Source organism: Lytechinus variegatus, chromosome 2, assembly GCF_018143015.1.
Source record: "Lytechinus variegatus isolate NC3 chromosome 2, Lvar_3.0, whole genome shotgun sequence".
Classification (NCBI taxonomy): Eukaryota; Metazoa; Echinodermata; class Echinoidea; order Temnopleuroida; family Toxopneustidae; genus Lytechinus; species Lytechinus variegatus.
Window position 1 is genome coordinate 22423430 of NC_054741.1, and position 21681 is coordinate 22445110.

The window sequence follows — 21681 nt, forward strand, 5'->3', positions numbered from 1 at the left end:
GACCCAAACTTGTCCATTTTATATTATAAGAGAAACTCGAAAAATGACCAAATGGATCACGGACACGGTTTTCGAGGCCACTCAGTGGGCCACTGGTGGGCCATAGCCCATCCAGGATATCTGTATCTTCCACTGCCAGAAAGTGGTGCCCGGAGTGCCCGATGCATCCCTTCAACTGGAGTAAAATTGGATTTGAAAAAAAAAGACCTTGGATATTACCAGGCAAATAAAAAAACGTTAAGCTAAAAAAAAAGTTTCATGAAACATTTGTTACCATTTCAGTAGTACCATGGACCTAGGTCCATGGTAGTACCCAGTTGTGTGTCCGGACAGGTTGTGTGTCCGGACGATCAATTTTAGAAAGTCATTTGGAAAAAAATACAAGCAAGTTTTATCAATTTTTAGTATACAATGTTAGAAAATATTATAGAGAACAAAATGGAAGATGATTTCAACAATTGAATTCATACTTTTAGTGTAATCCAAAGACAAAAAAGAAGGCTTCTAAAATATTAAGTGTCCGGACACCCGACCCTCATCCTACATACACACAGAACGTCGGCGCGGCGCGCGCCTACGGTACCGTACGCTGCCCAATCGTCGCTCAGTTTACGTATTTTCCTTTTCGTTTCATTCAATTAGCTACGATGCCCTTACTTATATATGTCATCTGAAAGAAAAAATACTGGAAAATTGTTTCATATGATAATAATTATATGTCTTCCAAGCACCGATGTGTAATGCGCCGTTCTTGTCACCCCTTGCGCCTGCCCCATTGCCGCTCACCACTGCCCTAACCCCGCTCACTTAGCGCGCGCATTCATACATGTATATAAGGCCTGACTTATTCTTTTTTCTACCTTTTTTACTAATACTTGCACTTCTGAGTGAAAAAGTGTGTAATTTTGTTGTGATTGAATATATTGTTGACAAGTTTTATAGTACAATACACTATATAAAATGTTCCTTTACCAAGTGCAATTATTTTTAGGGTTGTTGCTTTTTGTTACTGATCTACGCCCATATCATTTTTTTTATCCTTCAAACTATATTCCGTATTTTTTTATGAAATATATTTTAAAAAACCTTTCCCGACAATTTTTTCACTGATTACAAATTGTCTAATTATATGAATATGATTCTAATCTATTCATGAATTTTATGAGTGTATAATTATTATCTATCTATTTATTTCGGAAATGAAAAGTATATGAAACATAATTGGAACATAATTGTAGGCTACAACATATCAGAGTATAGATTGAGCACCCACTGGACTGATAGGATCAAATAAATTACTGTAGTAAATAAAGACCATTTGACCCTGTCCAGTTCTTACATAAAATCGGAAGCGGGTAAAAAGACTCAGCATGAACAAAATGCTTTAAAGATCAATATATATATAATAGAATATAGTCAAGTTAACTTATTATTGATAATTTACAACTTATAAATAAAACGCTATAACATGTATAAAGCTCTTTTAGCACATTCACCATTCAAAGAAATCAACTTGAGTCCCCTCCCCATTTCGTCCCTTCCGCTCATTGCCCCCTGATGCTGTTTACCATTGATTTCCATAATTTTTTTTTTACTATTAGAAATAATTATTTGCATTCTCCTTCAGGTTCTAATTCCAATTTGTTGCTTTTACACTGTCTTGACTCATTATTTACAAGTATTCGTGTATCCCCCTTTTTTTGTTTACTTTTCGTTTACTCTTTTTTATAATTATTTCCCTACTTTTTCTTGTGGTATTGATATTTTAAGGGACTCTCACTGCATATTCTTAATTTGGAGCCGGCTTCAACCAACTTGCTTTGCTTTTACGTTTAGCTCCCTCATATCCACAACTCACATTTTCTTTCTTTATTTTAGAACCAATTACAAGAATACATTTAGTACTTTTTTATATTGTTGTATTATATATTTTTACGATATTTTGCTTATCTATGAAAACTTTTATTGTATAATATTATTGTTTGTATTGAATTGTTGATTTTTTTAAAATGTGAAATGTTGATGTGAATAAACCTTGAACCTTGAACACTGAAGTCCGATAATAAATAAATATATATATTTTTTTTTTTTGGGGGGGGATTCCCTAATACTGACTTTCATTAAAAAAAGCTCATCTTGAAAAACAACAATAAATATTTACTCGCTTGTTTAAGTTTAAGTTCACATTCGAACTCCCGTCAATGTAGATAATCGGAGAGAAAAAGACACTCAAGAAAATTCGATTTGTTCAAAATATATTGGTCAATTTAAATTTAAAAAAAGGAAATCTCCAGAAACATGACAAAGTTTCATCTATTCAAATCAATCAGGAAACTACTGACCGAGTTGGCTTCTATAGGCCTATTAGCGGGAAACTTTTTCTTATATTCATTTAAATTCCTTATTTTATTTATATGAATCAAATAGGCCTACAGATAATGGGCCTATAACATGAAATATACGTATCATTAGGCTCATAAGCTATCACAAAGGCCTAATTGCACATCTATTGGATGTGACGTGTATCAAATCCTTGTTTAATTCCAATTGAATTATCCCTAAATTTCATACTCAGAGTAAGTAATCATAATCATCAAAATATGAATAGGCGACATAAAAACAGCATAACGATCGATAATATAGCCTTTATAGACTTGCAGGGGCCGCGGAACCAGGGAGGGGCTTCATCCCGAACAAAACAAAACTATCCCTATATCAATGTCTCTAAGTTGTCTGTACGTCGGTATGCAGTCTTTAATAAGAGTTGAAATTGATATACATCTAAGTCTCATTTTTTTATCAATTGATGACCCTACGATTCGTAGCAAGATAATTTTGATAATTTTGGTAAAACCTTTTCCAAAACACTTTGGGCCCGGGCAATGATTACAATTAAATCTCGAGATACCTCTGGTGAACAGTGTTGAAATAATTGACAAATTCTTTTGATTATCCTTCAACATTTCTGTAAACGTCAGCTTATCTGCCTGCTCCATGATAAATCGTTGACGACCGAGGGGCCTTTGCCGTCACCCTCAGCTAAAGGAAAAGCGGAAGAGAGAGGGGGAGAAAAAATTGAAGGAGAAGTGAGAGAGGAAAGTGTAAGAGTATAAAGAAGACAAAATGGCTGCGTCGCAAGGAAGACAACAACGGAAGGGATATCAATCGAGGCCGGAATAGGAAAATAATAAAGTGAAAAGAAAAAATAATAGGAAGGAAAATAAAAGGAAGAAGACAGGAAAATGAGAGTTGGGGGACCGACAAATACATTTCATTTAGAACAAAATATCTATTCAACTCGCGCTTCGCGCCCGCATTGCCCTTTTGTTTCATTATTCATGTCTTGTTTCCAAGTCATTCTCGGTTTGAAAGTTAAAACATCAGTGCTTTAAATGTCTCGTTTTTTCTCTGAATATAATACTCTCATGTGAATTTTGTTCATGACTGAATTTATATGAAACTCGATCTCTTTTTTAAAGACTTTTATTATTCACGTATATGCAGTTATAATCTGCCCTTATAGGCCTATACTGAATTATGACCTGAAATATATTCAGACATTCCTACATTGTTTACAGTTAATTTTCATCTCATATTAGATTCACGAGTTGAATCAGTAGAGTAATCAGGTGTTACCATGGCAACTTACCATTACCATGCATTCAAATGAACTTATCCATGCTGAACACTCTGTTGTGTTCGAAATTTAATTTAAATGAGTTGGTCGAATGCAGATTTTTGCATTTTCCACCATTCATCTTTTCCCACCATAATGTTGATTTATGATGACAATTCAATAAATGCCCCCAATGTACAGGGCCAAAGTTCATTGACCTTAAATTACCTTTGACCGCGGCATGACCGGAACTCACTATAGGATTTTCACTGACTCCCTTATTTCTAGTAAGTTTCATGATAGCTATAGAAATCAATAGGCCTACTACAAACTTATGAATTTGAAAACCTTATCCTGTTTTAAGATTTCAATGTTTACGACGCCGCGCTCGCGTCGACTCGTCGGAAAAAGCGGCGCCCTGTCTCTACAGACAAATTGTATTCTTCTGCGAGAAAGATAAGCCGTTACCATGGCAATGGATCTTTTGCAACTAATACTTTGATGGCTTGATAGGCGTAGCCTATATCTAGAAATTGATTTTGGAAGGCTAAGAATGATGATTGGACCATTTAAATATTGACAGCGGAATATACCATATAGGCTCAATATGTTATTTTGTTAAACATATTAATCCGTTGCCATGGCAACGGCGGAAGGAGGCATGTATAAAACTGGCAACAAGCGCATTGGTTCAGCACCCTCAAAATACAGGAAATGACACAAAAATATCAGATTCTGAAGAAAGGTCTACTTGAAAAATATGACGATTCCGTTTATAGGCCCTATACTCTAATCATGATTATCTTATACAATCAGGGTGAGCGGAGTTAGGGCAGGCTTCTATTTTAAGGTATGCCCTTGCTAATTCATTCACACAGCAAATATTCATTCCTTAGAATTTGTCATGTTGACATATCTAGGACCTCTCTCACCTGCGAATCATACATTTTCATTCATCATATAAAAATATAACAATTTTCACGTGTTTTTAGGAGTTTTTAAAGTGATTGAAAAAACCTTAATCTGGTGAAGTTTCGGTGCAATTGATCGAAGTTCAAACAGTTATCGGGTTACTTTACACTTTAACGCAGTATTTCGCGATGATTTATGAAGGGATTAATTTTGTTTTTCCATACTTTGTTTTTTCATGTAATGGTCTCCTCTTGGGTGCTTAATTATGCGAGTATACAAAACAATAAAGAATTTGAGACGAATTTAAAATGATAATCAAAATAAGCAGCGTGCGCATCGCGCTTGTGAGGGTGAGCGACAATTGGGCAGCGTACGGTACGTACTACACCGTCTATGCATATAGCGCATGAGCCGAATTGCTCTGCTTGCTGTCACAGCCCTCAACTTCTTAAGAGCTCCACGCAGGTAAATTTGTGTCCTTACTTTTCTGAAATTCAGATGATATCAATGAACGAAAGGTGACAAGATGAATTTGTTTGAATCATTATTAGTGATAAATAAGGGATCAGATAGTGTTGAAAAGAATGAGAAGATAAATGAAGATTTTGCATCAATACCAGGTGACAGACACGACGCCGCGGACGTGCTGAACACCCGAGTTCAAGGCGGGGCGATCGGCAAGGCCGATTCGTCAGGCATGCTCGCGGAGAGGATAGTGCTGGGCCTGGGCCCACTCACGTATTGCGAGGTTAATATTATGAGGCCTGAGCTGAGGGTCGTGGTTAGCCTGGGGCGTTTTGGGGAGTGAAAGTTATATACTGTACGTATGGAGTCACTCCCCACTAACGCCTGGGACTAAGCTTGTAACCGATTTTACAATCGGCAACCGATTCCATTCGATTTCACCACAACCGGCGATCATTTGCCGATCTTCGATCATGCCCCTTGAAGGAAAAAATCAAAAATAAAATATTGAAAAATCGGCGTAGATCTAGTTACAATACAGTGCGTGATCGATCGTTCAGAACATATTTCAAGATTGTACGTTTTGAGGTGCTTGCTATTTAGAGGTCGCATTATTCAGGGAGAAAGACGCGGTATTATCTCTGTCTGACGATGTTTAAGAGGATAGATATCTTCACTTCCAACCCAAGGTGATAGCGGATGCCGCCGTGAAATTTTTAAAGGTCGTATTATTATTACTGACGGAGATCACTGCGCTACTCTCTCACGTCGTTTATGATGATATAAATCTCCCGGGGGGGCCACTTACATTGACGAGTGGATACCATGCGCGACCAAAAAAACATGTAAAAAAGATGTCTTTTTCACGATAGGGCACGTAACGTGATAAGAGTGTCAAAAACACAAAAATAATGAAAAAAGGTAGCTATTTCGCTAGGAAAATTACGTGTTTAGGGTAGTGCTGTAGCTCGTTTCCTTCAACTCGGTTCGAACCCGGCTCATAAATCTTATCAGAATCATAGCTCGACCCGGAGAGGCCCGGTAACCCGGTCCGGCTAAAATTGATTTATGTCCATGCAAAAGTACAGTTTTGACCTACTTGATTCTTATCTGTGACCGACATCACCTTCTGACCTTGTTCTCAAAAGACGATACAAACCACCAAAATATTTAATTCACTGTTTATATCATCCAGTCGTAATGTAGAGAGGGGATAGAGACGATACAAGGCCAAATTCGTCACATGCTTATCACCAGTGCAGCGGTCAAAAGCACAGTCTGTGCACCGCTAGTGATTTACTACGAAACATATGCTTTGAGATGATTTTTTGTGTTTGTGTGTGAAATCAAGAGGCAGACTACAAACCACATTGTTTATTATGTTATCATTCTGGTGACCCAATTTTCAAACAGGCTCTCACAGTTTCTGTCTATCATAGGGCAGATTTTTTTCGGAGGGGTGGAGGTGGCAGAAAGAGTTAATTTCTGAGCGTATTTCATTCTTCATATTTGCTTTGAAGCAATAGAATATTTTACTCAAATAAATCATACACAAAAAAACTATTTTTTGTGTATGATTTATTTTTATCTGTCTTATTCTAGCCTTCAGCTACCAGTAATAATATTTTCAGTAAAAATATTTTTAATAAAAAAAATGAATCAAAATACATTTTTATTTCATATTAAACTTTGACAATCGGTCCAATACCATCCTACCCCTCCAATATCATCCTACCCCCATATCATCCATTTAGTCATCTCTCACGTTTTTTTGTTTTTGTTTTTTTGCTCTTGTACACATACCCCCCTTCTCTCTCTCTCTCTCGCGGTAACAGCACCCTCCTCTTCTCATCCGTCTCGTCCACCCTCTTTAATGTATCCTTTAAATGGGAATTAAATTGTTTTGCACCCACTCCCAGCTGAGCTATTATTTTTGGATCACCGACTTAGTGGAAAATGTCAACACAACAGGGTTTTTTGGGGAGGGCTTTTATGGTTAGCAGAAAAAAACTGGTATAAAAGATATCTCAATAAACCGGACAGATTATTTTAATACCAAAAAAGAGAGAAATATTCTGCATGTCATCACAGTCATAATATCAAAAGGAAAACTTCTTGAGTTATGACCATGCCTAATGGATCAACTGGCCTTTATTTGTAAACAAATTGGACATTCTCACCCAGTGAAACCATTACTCTCAGCCAATCACATGACCAGTCAGACGATATCACATGGCAGGTACTCTGTGCATGTGCGCATTAGCCGGCTAGCTATATCATCTTGATCCCTCACACACAAGGCCATAACTCAGACAGGAGGTCCGATCATGATGGGGATTGGGGGAAAAATGAAAATAAGGTTGGGATGGTTGGCCTTTGACCTGTCCCCTTGACCATCACTCTAGGTGGATGGATTGCTTGTTAAAAATAGTTCCACTACTTTTATTGCGGTGACAAATGACACCTCAAATATTATCAAACAATCCGGGTTTATTTTCCGGGTTTGAGGGATTCAAAGTGAAACCCGACCCGTAAAGCTCCGAGCCGGTCAATGCCAACTCGGTGGGATTCAGCCCGGTAAACAATCGGAGCTACAGCACTAGTTTAGGGTCGAATTTGCGGGGATGATAAAACAAAATTAAATGTTTTATAAAGGATGTCCTTTTTGCCCCAACACTACGTGTTTAGAGTCCGATTTGTGCGAAGTGTAGAAGGTGGGGTCGTACTTAACCAAATAAGGTAAAGCCGACGACCGAAGGACCCGTAACCATAAAACATTCATGTACTTGTTTAGTGGTTCATTTCAGGGAATATCTGCCAAGAGTATCGTTTTTCCAAGACTTGTTAAGGGTAGGGTTTCACACGCCAATACTTGTTAAGGGGTGCATTTTCAGAATATGGAAATTACGTGTTTAGGGTGCTTTTCGAGACCCCATGGTCGCGCATGGTATCCACTCGTGAATGGAAGTGGCCCCCCCCCCCCCCGGGATAAATCTCTTCAACCTCGTGGTGATAGCGGACCCCGCCGTGAACTTTGTATTATCGACGGAGCTCATTGTGTTACTCTCTTACATCGTTTATGATGATATACAATTATACATTCTATTGTCAACCTCGTGGTAATAGCAGATGCCGCAGTGAACTTTGAAAGGTCATATTATCGATGGAGCTCATTGCGCTACTCTCTTACATCGTTAAGGATCAAATAAATTTTCTCTTCAACCTCGTGGTGATAGCGGACCCCGCCGTGAACTTTTAAAGATCGTGATAATGACGGAGCTCATTGCGCTACTCTCTTACATCGTTAATGATCATATAAATCTTCTCTTCAACCTCGTGGTGATAGCGGACCCCGCCGTGAACTTTTAAAAGTCGTACTATCGACGGAGCTCATTGCGTTACTCTCTTACATCGTTTAGGATGATATACATTCTATTTTCAACCTCGTGGTGATAGCGGACGCCGCCGTGAACTTTGAAAGGTCGTATTACCGACGGAGCTCACTGCGCTACTCTCTTACCCTCTTTATGATGCTAGACATCTTCTCTTCAACATCGTGGTGATAGCGGACCCCGCCGTGAACTTTTAAAAGTCGTACTATCGACGGAGCTCATTGCGCTACTCTCTTACATCGTTTATGATCATATAAATCTTCTCTTCAACCTCGTGGTGATAGCTGACCCCGCCGTGAACTTTTAAAAGTCGTACTATCGACGCCATCGACGGAGCTCATTGCGTTACTCTCTTACATCGTTTATGACGATATACATCTTCTCAACCTCAATGATATATTTGTCTTTGCAATTTTGTCGGGAGATGCTTCTTTTATATTTCTTCTTAGATATCAAAAGTTCATTTCTCAAGATAGTAATAAATTGATTTGAAAACGCTAGCTACCCAAAACATTTTAATAACATATTTCAAATCATCGTGCGTGCTTGCGTCTTCTACTACATTTTAATTGCACTTGCGACTTTAACACTAAAAATACTTATAAAAGATGTCCCGCCGATTGTTCATTAACCTGTGATCTATGAGAAATATTTTCATTTTATTTTCCTTTGCGCCTTTGCTCGGAAGATGCGTCTTTCGTTTATCTTTCTAATAAAAATTACTCTGTTTATTTTAAAGCAATAACACCTCAAAACCCCTTTAAAACATGTTCCAAACGATCGCGCATGTTGGCGACTTCCATTCCAATGCATTCGTCTTTGTGACTTTGTCAGGAAGATGCGCGCGACCGCGAACAAAATTTTGATGTATTCCTTTGTTTTTAAACATCGCCGATTCGATTTTCGATTCGATTTCGATTTTAGAAGCTTAACTGCCGATCCGATTTTCGATCTTATTTTTGATCCGATTTACAACATTACCTGGGACTCCTTCCTATACTTCCCGCGATTTGCGTGCTGTCGCCAAGGGGAAGTATTTCTCAACATTCTGCCCGAGTTTCAGGTCACATGACCGAGGTCAAAGGTCACTTAGGGTCAACAAACTTTGGCCATGTTGGGGTTATTTGAAGAATGCTTTTCTCTCTTTTTATTCTTCCACTTCCCCCTTTTATTCTGTCTACTATTCCCTCTTCCTTTTCCTTGAAAAAATATAAATTTATATTGCAGTCGAAAAATAACTTTTTATTTGACAAAGTGCATGACGGTCGATTATCTTCCTCTACTTCTTGATCAGTGTCTTCAAATTGGCAATGCTGCTATGTTCCCTTTTATTTCTGCTCCGATTCACATTATGCAGTTAATTCAGTTGGCCTTCCCATCGTATGAACAATCATATGATCATGGTGATATCACATGCTAGACATGTTTTGTTTATTGTTGTATGGCTTTTGCATTTATAAATGATTCCAATTTCTCAAAATATAACATGTTCAACACAAAAAGTGTGTATTTCAAAGAAATATGTTTTGAACAGAAAACTACAGCAACCTTAAAAAATGTGAGAATGGTGAATCGTGTTTCATCTAATAAACGTGATTGTACAATGGCAAAAGAAGGACTGTCATAAGCAGTAATGTGTTTGAAATTATATCAGGGCAACTCTAATGTAATAACGGGGGATATCATTCTTACACTGAAATTTCGTACAGTTCAACAAAGAAAATCTATTTTGAAAATGTATAATATTGTTTTCAGATATCACACCAATTTGTATTACAAACATAACATGTTACCCAGTTCAAACTTCATTTAAAACTTAACATTGCCATTCCCTATTCTGTACATTTCAACAAAAAATAGTTTTTTTTTTTAATATTATAAGATTATAATATTGTTTTCAGATATCACAGCAACTCATATTACAAACACAACATGTTACCCAGTTCAAACTTAACATTGCCATTCCCTATTCCATGAAGATGGAATTGAAAAAAAACCCACAAATATCTATATATATATTTATATATTTATACATAAGAAAATATGAAGTAAGCCTAACAACTACTACTACTACTACTACTACTATAAAGACTACTACTACTACTATACTACTTCTTCTTCCACTGCTACTGCTACAACAATAACTGCTACTATTACTGAGTTACTACTTGTATTAAATCCAATGTGTTAACCTTGTAACAAAATTACAAAGTTACTACTACTATAGCGCTATTATGTCTATCCAGATAAGAAATGTTCTGTGGATCTGGCTATTACAATAAGAAAAAACTAGAATTAAATGTTAAACAGGAATACACTACAAACGCAAAAGAGGGAGGAAAAGAAACAAGGAATGAACAGATGACCATTAACTATAACTCAGGGAGACATTTACAAATTATATACAAATATTCCAAAATCAAATTGAAATGAAGTTGAAACGGCATTGTAGTTATTTATCTTTTCTGTTAAAAATGTAATTGCTTGGATAAAGATATATAGAATAGAGGTGAGAACATTGGTAGGTTGCAGAAATCTATTTGTGCATGCCATTGTCTCCCGTATGCTTTACTGAATTACCATTTATTTCTATATTTTTAATTAACCCAGCAAATTTTCTAATCTAGCCAATTGTTTTTTGATAAAATCAATGAATGGATTGCCAATATCAGCAAAAGCAAGAGGTCATAAGAACTTTTGATTGTACTTGCAAAAGATTTGTACCCACATTGCAGTGTCTTCTTCCACCCTCTCACCAACATTGGTGTAAAGTTTGAAAATGCACCTTTATTATTCCATGCCTTTTCCTGAACAAGCATGTTGATAGTGAACTTTGTTCTCCCAAATTCATTCTCACTCCAGCATGTGTAAATGCCAGTTATGTTTTTAGTCACATATTTAATAAGGAGAGCACCATGGGGAAGAATAGAAACCCCATGAGCATGATGAGGGGTGGTGTTACCAATAGAGATTGGTTGCTGTCTGTTAAATGTAACTGACCAATAAATGAAGTTTGGCGTGATGATAGGGCAAGGTAGTTCAACCATTGTATCGCCAACAAATGAAAGCAGAGTTTGATCTGGTCCAGAGCACAGTTGAAGTCGACATCTTAGATTGTCAGCAAGGGCCTCTTCTGTCAAGGTAGAGTTCACGTGAAGCAGAGGATCTTCACATATTATCTTATTGTATTGATTAAGTTTACGAGCTGCTCTGATGAGGTCACAATCACATGACCATGGAACATTGTGAAGATTCATCATTATCATCTTCACAGAGAATGTCAAGAACCCAAGGTCAAGTTTGGAAAGTCTGTTGCCTGCAAGATTTATCTCCAGTAGGTATGTTTGATACTGTAAGGAGCCCCATTCAAAGAACACAATACGATTGTCTGCAAGATCGAGGTTCCAAAATCTATGATGCTTGTGAAATGCATCTCGAGAAATGTTCATGATTTTATTCCCAGAAAGATGGAGTGTGTATGCCTTGATATTTTGTGGCAGACAATCCTTTGGAATTGAAATAAAGCTATTGTTGGACAAATCAATAATCTGCACCTGCTTCATTGACATCACTGCACAGTGAGATCCAAGGTCATTTGAGGAGAGATTGAAGACGAGAAGATTAGGGAATTCCGAGATGGACAAGTTTTCCTGGTTGTTGATGAAGAATGCTCGAAAGGCAGAATTCTCTGAGACATCTAGAAATTCCACCAATTGAAGGTCTTGCAATACCTGCATGGATATGTTTGAGAATGGAAAGCGACCGAGGTATGCCCCATAGAGGCCATTAATCTGTGAAAATGGCCGATTTGAAATGTACGTTAGAGGATTGTCCCCCAGTCTAAGATACCTGAGCTTTTGGATGTATGAGAACACTCCAGGGGGAAGGTACACCAGATGATTTCTTTCCAGACTTATTCTTTGGACTTTCTGTAGACCAAAGAAGGCTAAAGAAGATATATGAGCTATGTGGTTATCATCCAAATGAAGAAACAAAAGCGAGGATGCTGAGATGAATGTGAAGTTGGGTATAAAGGCAATCTGATTTACGCTTAGGAAAAGCCCTTGTAATTCTGATGAAATCATTACCTGTTTGAAGTTCTTAAGGTTATTACTGCATGCTAAAATATTCCTTCCAGATATTGAACTTGAATTTGAAAATCCAATGGCATTACTGTTGATGTTTATATATACATGTTTAGCTACTGAAATGACCCGAGTAATGTTGTTGCCCTCTATATTTAGATAAAGAAATGTTTCTTGATTTAATAAGTTATTCAAGTTAAAATCAGTCAACTGATTGTGACTTATATCAAGATTTTGAAGAGTGTGCGTGATTGGTGCTATGATAGTAATCTCTGTGATGAAATTAAATGATAAATCCAAATGTTGAAGGTTTACTATACTCGAAAAGTCATTTGGGTTTATTACGCTTAGTCTGTTATGACTGATATCAAGTTCAACAAGAAACGACATAGAGCCAAGAAAAGCGAGACTGAAGATTTCATTTTGGCTGAGGTTTAAAACAGAAAGTTGTGGTGTGCAATTGAATGTTGACTTGTGTATGGTGTGAAGCATATTGCTGGACAAATCTAATGCTTGGAGATGTGCGAATGGTGTAAAGGTAGATAGTTCTGACAGTTTGTTATTGCTCAGTCTCAGATTGAGTAGTTGGGATGAGCCTATCAAATATGTATCATCCCAGGTTGTTATGAAATTTTTATCAAGCACCATCTCCTTTAGACTTGACAAAGTTCTAAAACTGGTGAGGTTTCTTATTTGGTTGTTAGTCAAATGTATATACTTTATATTTTGATGACCATTGACACCAAATTGTACATTTGTTATCATATTGTCTTCAGCTAGAAGCGAATCCAGCAAGGGAAAATGAAGTAGCGGAAGTGTTTCCAGTTTATTGTGCTTGACACTGAGATATTCTACTTTCGAGTTATTCCTTCCGTTTAATATGTTCATTTTTAGCAAGTTGTTGTTACAAAGAATGAGTGTTACTGATGTGAGGAAGGAAGCTTCATATTTGAAATTGATTATGTCATTGCCTGTTAAATCTATGTCTATTATGTTTGGAATATTAGTGAATGCTGGTGCACCTATAAACCTTAAATGGTTGTTGTTTAAGAAGATGTGCTTTATGTCTTTCATATTTTTGAAGGGCAAGGCATCCACAATGTAATTTCTTTTGAGGTTGATTGTTTCAAGAGAAGGAAGGTGACTGAACACAGTGTCACTGATGCTTCGTATGAAATTGAATTCCAGTGTAAGTGTCTTGAGGTTCTCCATTGGTTGTAGATTGTCCATGTAGTCAACATCATTATGTGATATGTCAAGATCTGATGTAGCCATTGGATATGCAAGCATTTTTGTTGAAATATCAGTAATAGCATTTCCTTTCAGATTCAAAGCTGATACTCTAAAGTGAATTTGGGGTAGTTTCTCGAGTTTGTTAAATGCTAATTGAAGCGATGAAAGGTCAGTTTGTGAGGTATTACGAAGTATCGGATGATGCAACTTGGTGATATGATTGCGGTTGACTGATATCTCAGTAATAAGAGGTAAGGAACCAAGGTACGGAACGTTCTGAAGAAAATTTGAATCAAGCATGATAAATGCCAGATTTGGCGTGTCATCAAAAGTATTCTCTTCAATATAGCTTAGTTGATTGTGGGACAGAAGGAGCAAAACCATTTCCCGTTGGCAGGGAAAAGACTCTTTATGTAGTGAAGTGATGAAGTTTCTTCTCAAGTCAAGGTTGCCAACGTCACATCTGAGGGTTTCTGGGACAACATCAAGGTTACGCTCAGTGCATTCCATATTTACTGCATAGCCCCTCCGCTCACAGTCACAAACATCGATACATCGAAAACAGCAAGTAGTTCTCCAACACAAGAATAGAAGATATAGTAAGACATACATGTTCACTTTGATATTGAAGTACATCGATCCCAATGCCAAATATAACAAAAACATATCATTGATATCAATATTTTTTTGAAAAATGATTTTTCAAATCTGTTTATGAGAAATCACTCTGGAGCTGAGAGGAAATATTCTATTTGTTCCTTCTCCCCTGAAAAAAAATATTCTTGTGAAGTTAAGAGTAGAATTTCTCCTATGCTATGATTTCCTATCTTCAGAATTGCTTGCTGGAGTGGTCTTTGTCTCAACATGTATTTCCTAATTTGAGAAATTAGTTCTTCTAGGACTATAGCTAAAGGTAATTTACCTTGAAAGGCTAATAATACCATTTTAATAAATTTGGATAAATACCTCCCCATCCTATTGTATGCATTTACCAAGCCAAGGGCATTTTTTATGCCCATTTTATTATTTCATGAAGGTAGATGCACTAGTGTAAAGATTTTTTTTCAAGAAATACCTTAGGCTATAATGGGTAATTAATGAAATTATTTTTCTTGATTCAATCTTGGAATGAATAGAAAAGCAGTTGTGAAATAGGTGTGTCAATGGCGATTTATCCGTTGGCCTATTACCTCTTTGTTTTAGTACGGGAGCAAAATCTCATAGGAGCCCTATTTAGGGAGTTTGTACCACCCACACCACAGAAAAGGTTTGACATTATAGGGGGATATTATGGACCCTCTTGATTACTGCTAGGTAGCTAGTAGTCTCAAATTGTATCACTTTTTTTCTACAGACGAATTCAAAGAGCGATGTAAAATAGCAAAAAAAAAATCAATAATCAGTAGGGTAAGGTAAAATGTAAGTTCCCATATCTCCGCTTGTATATGTCATGAATACGTCATTCATGTATCAAAATGTTGCTGGGTGACAGCTCTAACATTAACATTTAAAAGTGAAATTTAGATATCAAACCTTCAAAATAGGAATACACCAATATCCACTTCCATCTCAAGTAGATATGAAAAAATTGATACGATAAAGTCACCTCATCCTTTTTCCAAGGTTTGTCTATTTCTTGGAAATTTTTTTCATTTTTAAGTCCCTATTGAGGCAGATAGCATTTCTACTATGTAGTAAACCATCTTATCTTCATTCGAAACCACTTAAAGAAAAATGAGTAACCTTTTGCATATCTGTTATAAATGAAGAAATGCTGGCAACCTTCTCGCTCAGAAGGGCTGCCAAAGTCACCCAGCCACTTTAAGTATTTTGTCTATTAATGTAAAAATCTGCCATTTTGAGGCCCAATTGAGGCAAAAATAACATTTCTGCTATGTAGTAAAACCACTGTTATTGTCATGAAATCACTGGGACAAAATAGTAGGCTTTTCTCTACCAGCTACGTATAAAGTAGTGCTGGGACATCAAAGCCTCTACCACACAGAGGGCTGCCGAAGTTGCACACCCCTTTTCCGTATTTTCCCTATTAATGCGAAAATGTGCCATTTTAGAGCCCGCAATCAGGCAAAAACCTGTTTTCCACTGTAAAGCAAGTCACTTAAATACTTTTTGGAGACAGAAGAGCACTTCTTTCTCTATCAGCTGCATAAAACGAAGTGCTAGGAAATCACTGAACATCATGTGTGAGTTTCAGGTCACATGATCAAGGTCATAAGTCATGTAAGGTCAATGAACTTTGGCCAAGTTGGGGGTATCTGTTGAATTACCATCATAACTTTTAAATTTTATTGGTCTAGTTCATTAAACGTGGGCATAATAGTAATTAAGTGTCACTGAACATCCTGTGTGCATTTCAGGTCACATGACCAAGGTCAATGAACTTTGGCCAAAATGGGGGTATCTGTTGAACTACCTTTAAAACTTTGAAAGTTTATGGCTCTTATTCATGAAACTTAGACATGAGAGTAACCAAGTATCTTTGAACATTTTGTCCAAGTTTCAGGTCACATGACAGAAGTCAAAGGTCATTTAAGGTCATTGAACTTTGGCTATTTTAGAGGTAATTATAAGATTGCCGTCATAACTTTCAAAGTGTATAGATATAGTGTATAAAATGTGGATATAGGGGTAATCAAGTTTCACTGACAAGTTTTAGATCACATGATCAAGGTCAAAGGTCAAGTTGCACTAAATGTCACAAAAGCTCATGATTGGATCAAAACAATGCTCAATTACGCCGCTTTAGAGCTAGAATTATGATCAGAAAATACAATTTCGTTGTTAATTAACCCATTGATGGGAAAGAAGGAAGTGACTTCGTGATTATGGAGTGTGCAACGCGAATTCAAGAACCTTAGGCGATGGCCATGCATGTGTTAACTGTGATGCTATTGTCATAGTTTGTGAACAAGTTTTATACATAGTGACTTGAAATAAGTGGTATGAAAATAATGAAATCGATCATACAGCATTTATAAAGGTCATTTGTGACTGTCCGTAGCATATAATTAATACCCTGTTCATTCATACTATTGCAAGGTTAGTACTAGTATACTAACCTCTCACAAGGAACTGCGTTTGGCAGTAGATTTCTAAGTAGTGGGTCGCACGTGTTACGACATCACTTCTGGTGTCCACAACACATGACCTCTATGCTTTGATTTTTCTGTTCGTAGCAGCATGTAATGAACCCTTGAGTGATACCCCGTTGTATGTCCGGATTTGCCAAAGCTAGTCTTAGCCTTGCCCTAGAGGTCTCTGTGATGATATTTTTTTATGATTTTGATATTAATGTCATTACATCACGGAGCCTTGCCAGGTATATGAGACTATGCCTCGCGAACTTTGTACACAAGAAGGGAATTTCCTTCATATTTAACAATGCAACTGCCGATTGCATTTTTAACAAAAATTTCATGAAATTACATATCTTTATACACCTAATCCTTATAAAGGTATGACCATTTTGGACAGAAAATAAGAAAAATGAGAGGTTTCTTACCACACCGATCTCGTGTATCCATTCATAAACACTGCAAATACGTAGGCTTGACTTAACCACTTTGTATTGGCGTTGCTTCGATGAGCGATGTTATGAAATGCCGCTTTGAAGACCATGTTATAGATAAAAATTATTGTAAAATTTAAATTTTGATTGTAAATAAATAATACTTGATGTACAGTGGTGTATATTGCTTCAAGATTTTATACTTTTTCTGTGACATTTCTTGCACATTTCATTGTAAGTTATTTCATTTTTACCGTCGAAATCAGAAATCAAAATCTCAAAAATATTTGATTTAAATTCACGACATCAAGGTGTTCCTTAAACTTGCAGATTTGCAGACTTATTATTTGCTGAGTATATTTTGTTATTCTTTATTCATTATTTGTCTTTATTCTGCTGTTATTTTATTTCAGATTTTTTATATTTCAAGAGCTCTTGTAGTTGCCAATTTTTTTATTTTGGTAAGTATTCATATGTATTTATTTTTATTGTTTATTCATTTATTTTCATTGTATGTGGATTTGTATTTCAATAGAAACAATTATTGTAACAAAATTTTGTTTTTTGCTCTATGAATTTTAAGCCCCTTCGATAATAGAGTTGAGCAAAAGAACTTGAATAATTTATAACTGCAGTGGCAATAACACAAATATGTGTGTTATGGGTAAAAAATTCTTCTTCAGTAAAAAATATGTTTTTGGTTATAGTATTGTGTTTACTATACAAAACTCTATTTTGAGGTAGTACCAGTATATGAATTAGAAACATGCTTATACAAACTTGTATTTTCCAACTTATGACATACACTCACAGCTCTTTGACCACCACCTGAAATCCTAGTAAAATGAACAGAGGGGGATTCGGTGGTCCGCGTCAAGGTAATAACTTCATGGGAGGGGGCGGAGGAGGAGGAGGACTCATCCCACACAACAACCCGCCAAACCACCTATCGATTGGCACCAGCACAAACAACCAGGATCCTGCAGCGAAGGCTTCCCGCATCTTCATTGGCAACCTCAACCCCCTGCATTCCGATAGGCAGAAGATTTACGAGATCTTCCGGGAGTATGGCACCATCACCGGTATGTCCATCCAAAAAGGGTATGGATTCATTCAGTTCACTTCAGAGCTCGAGGCCAGAGCTGCAGTGGAGGCCGAGCATGGGAGGAGGTTGGGAACGCACAATGCTCAACATCTAGGTAAGTGATGAGCTGAAGAAATTCTTTCAAAAACTTATCAGCTCGGTCAGTATCATGATGATAAATGATAATATTGACTACACATGCAGGATTATCAATTCCAGTATCTGCTTGAGTTGTTTCTTTAATTTTACATACAAGATTGTTTTGCTCATATCCATGTGTTTTCTAAGAACCTTTTCTTGTGCATTCTTTTCCCCAAGGGAGATTGCTTTTGCTTAATGTACTTGATATCGGTGCATATAAAGAATGCATTGTAAATTCACAGATATATGCAGCTTTGATATTTCTTTGATACTGATTCATGCTTTTCTAAAATGAGTAAAGGTTATTGAAATTGAGTTTGATCATTTAATAATTATGATTGCATGCATCATTGATGATATCGAAGATAATTTCATGTGAATGATTGATTGTTTCTGTCTTTCAGACTTACGTGTTGCCAGTGAGCCTGATGAAAACAGACCAGTTGGATTCAAAAGAGCTTTTGGAGAGTATGCTAATTTGTAAGTTTACATGTAATGTCAAAAATACATTTCAGATTATAGATATATGAAACAGTTGTTGATGTTGATTTAGAATTGTAATACAGTTTTTTTCTTCAGTTTAATTCATGATTGAGTGAAGTGAATGTGATAAACACTGTTTTTATTGGGGGGGGGGGGGTGGTAGGGGTCAAAATAACATGATTAAGCAAATAACATGATTAAAGGCAGGCATGGGTATTTCAGAAGTTTGACACCCATGAATACAGATTACAATGTTTGAAAAAATACCAAACAACCCCCCTGCCATCCAGTGCGACAATGCTGAATGTCATGTCCACGTGCACACATTGGCCCGAATTCACAAAGGTGGTTTTGAAAACCCACGGTTGAGTCCATGGTTTATGCAGATTTCCTGTATAAATTACACTTTATTTAGCGCGTATCAGGCACTTGTATAAATCATGTCCAATGCTGATGCGCGTGTTTGTCACAGTGTGCCAAATTGACGCCTGTAACCATGGTTAGATATGCTATTTTATTAATGAGCCCACTGTTTGAAGAGTAGACTCATGAATAAAAACAGTGGACTCATGAATAAATTAGCGTATCTAACCATGGTATCAGGCGTCAATTTGGCGCAATGTGACAAATGCACGCATCAGCATTGGACATGTTTTATACACGCGCCCGAAAGTGGTACATTAAGCGTAATTTATATAGGAAATCTGCATAAATCATGGACTCAGCTGTGGGTTTTCAAAACCACCTTTGTGAATTTGGGCAATTAAGTTTTCCTTGATTTCTTGTGCCACTCTTTGCTATGGTTTATTCTTCTCTCATCCTCTTTTAAAAGGGGGAAAGTATAATTATACTTCAGTGTATTTAATGCATTTGAGCTTTTGAAATAGCTGAAACACAGGTATAATATTATTGAATAAACCTGCTTTAAATATGCATGTGTTAAAGATAACATTGATGTTATATCTTACATTTTTTCGAAACAGTGAGTTCTATGACCCAGGTTTATTACCTGCTCAACCGTCAGCTGCCAAGAGACGTAGATTCCAAGATCCTACATTGGATGATGAAAGGAGTGGAGATGGTATGTTCACTCAGAATATTTTGTAATTTTGTGTAGATGTTTTGCAATAAACCTCTGCAACAAGCCATGTGAGATTCAGTTTGTGTACAGAATTCCATGGAATATAAAGTGACAATGATTATTACCAAGGCAGGAGGTATTTCTTGTTGCTATTAAAGCTGAAATAAGCTTTTGATCAGTCAATGGGATGTTGTGAGAGTAGATGAAAATATCCTTTACATGAATTTGTTGATAATGAAAACAAATATATGTATTCCAATGTTCTCTGTAGAACCATCAACAATATAAAGAATGATGGAAATTTTGAGAACCAAGCCAAACTCAAAACATGAGTTCATACCTTGAACCAACACTGACATAATTTGTACTCCGCATATCATCCAGAAGTTAGACCCTATCATACATCCTTGTCTTTTATTTTGTTTTCTGAGAAATTGTTGCAACAGTTGCATTTACAATTGTCCAGAAAGCCAGCTGTAGTTTCCAACAGTATCTGTACATGGACAAGACACAAATTGATAATAACAACGAGTACAAATGTATTCTGATGTTTTCCTCTGTAGATCCACCAACAATTTAAAGGATGATGGATTTTCTGAAAACTATTAAGGCAAACTGAAAACACGATTTCATACCTTGAACCAACACTGAAATAAATTGTTATCTGGAACTTAGACCCTTTATATTTTATTTTGTTTTCTGAGATATTGTTGTAACAGTTACATTACCAATTATCTTGTAAGCCAATTGTAGTTTCCCCACTGTATCTGTACATGGACAAGACACAAATTGTTAATGATAAGTACCAATGTATTCTGATGTTTTCCTCTGTAGATCCACCAACAATTTAAAGGATGATGGATTTTCTGAAAACTAAGGCAAACTGAAAACACGATTTCATACCTCGAACCAACACTGAAATAAATTGTAATCTGATCCGGAACTTAGACCCTTACCATGGTTTTATTTTGTTCTCTGAGAAATTGTTGTAACAGTTGCATTTATACCAATTATCTTGTAAGCCAATTGTAGTTTTCAGCAGTATCTGTAGATGGACAAGACACAAATTGTTATTGAAGAATACCAATGTATTCTATTTTCCTTTGTAGAACCACCAGCGTGGGTGTGTGCCATCTGCAAGCACGTGGAGGTCTCACCCTGGGAGTTGATGAAGCATGCCGCTGCCGTTCACCAGCTGCTTATCTATGACCTGAAGGCGGGGAACAAGAACAAGACTGGCAATGGAACCATATAGAGACAATCCATCTTGCCAACATGCAGCTTATAAAGAGGTGGGGGGATACTCTGAAATGGGGCTGCCGAGGGTGTGGTTCTGTATTAGCGCACCAAGTAAAGGTAGGAAAAGGACAAATTGTTCTATAATATTACACATAGGCTAGTGTTTTCAAAGATTCTATGAAGTCATTATGGATTTGAATCCTTTTCCTTAAAGAAAAAAATAAAAATGCATATAAATGGTTCTTACTTACAAGTGAAATAGACAATTATCTCAGCCACTATTCATAGATTCATGTATACTGTAAAATACTATTATCTTCAATAGTACTAGTAAGTAAAGAGCATATATATACCCTTTACTCTCACTTGTGTAGTGTGAATATATGCATCTCTGTATTTGAAATATACATGTATGCCATTG

At 36.6% G+C, this 21681-nt stretch overlaps 1 protein-coding gene across 2 annotated transcripts; it reads left to right on the forward strand.

Moving 5' to 3' along the window:
- The first annotated feature begins 4951 nt into the window (after window positions 1–4951).
- Window positions 4952–21473, forward strand: LOC121407585 (RNA-binding Raly-like protein). Of its 2 annotated transcripts, none has more exons than XM_041598727.1 (5): window positions 4952–4993; window positions 18046–18431; window positions 18862–18937; window positions 19924–20021; window positions 21131–21473. In XM_041598727.1, the coding sequence occupies exons 2-5, from the start codon at window positions 18077–18079 to the stop codon at window positions 21274–21276; spliced, it is 675 nt and encodes a 224-aa protein (XP_041454661.1). In that variant the 5' UTR covers window positions 4952–4993; window positions 18046–18076; the 3' UTR covers window positions 21277–21473. The 2 variants fall into 2 exon arrangements, with proteins under 2 accessions (XP_041454661.1, XP_041454662.1); XM_041598728.1 differs by lacking the exon at window positions 4952–4993 and adding an exon at window positions 17653–17693.
- Window positions 21474–21681: the final 208 nt, after the last annotated feature.

Bases quoted from the DNA above. Each gene is read 5' to 3' on its own strand.
- LOC121407585 (XM_041598727.1), top strand. From the start codon at position 18,077: ATGAACAGAGGGGGATTCGGTGGTCCGCGTCAAGGTAATAACTTCATG. The intron at 18,432-18,861 runs GTAAGTGATGAG...TCTGTCTTTCAG, and splicing joins GCACAATGCTCAACATCTAG to ACTTACGTGTTGCCAGTGAG. The intron at 18,938-19,923 runs GTAAGTTTACAT...TTTTCGAAACAG, and splicing joins TTTGGAGAGTATGCTAATTT to TGAGTTCTATGACCCAGGTT.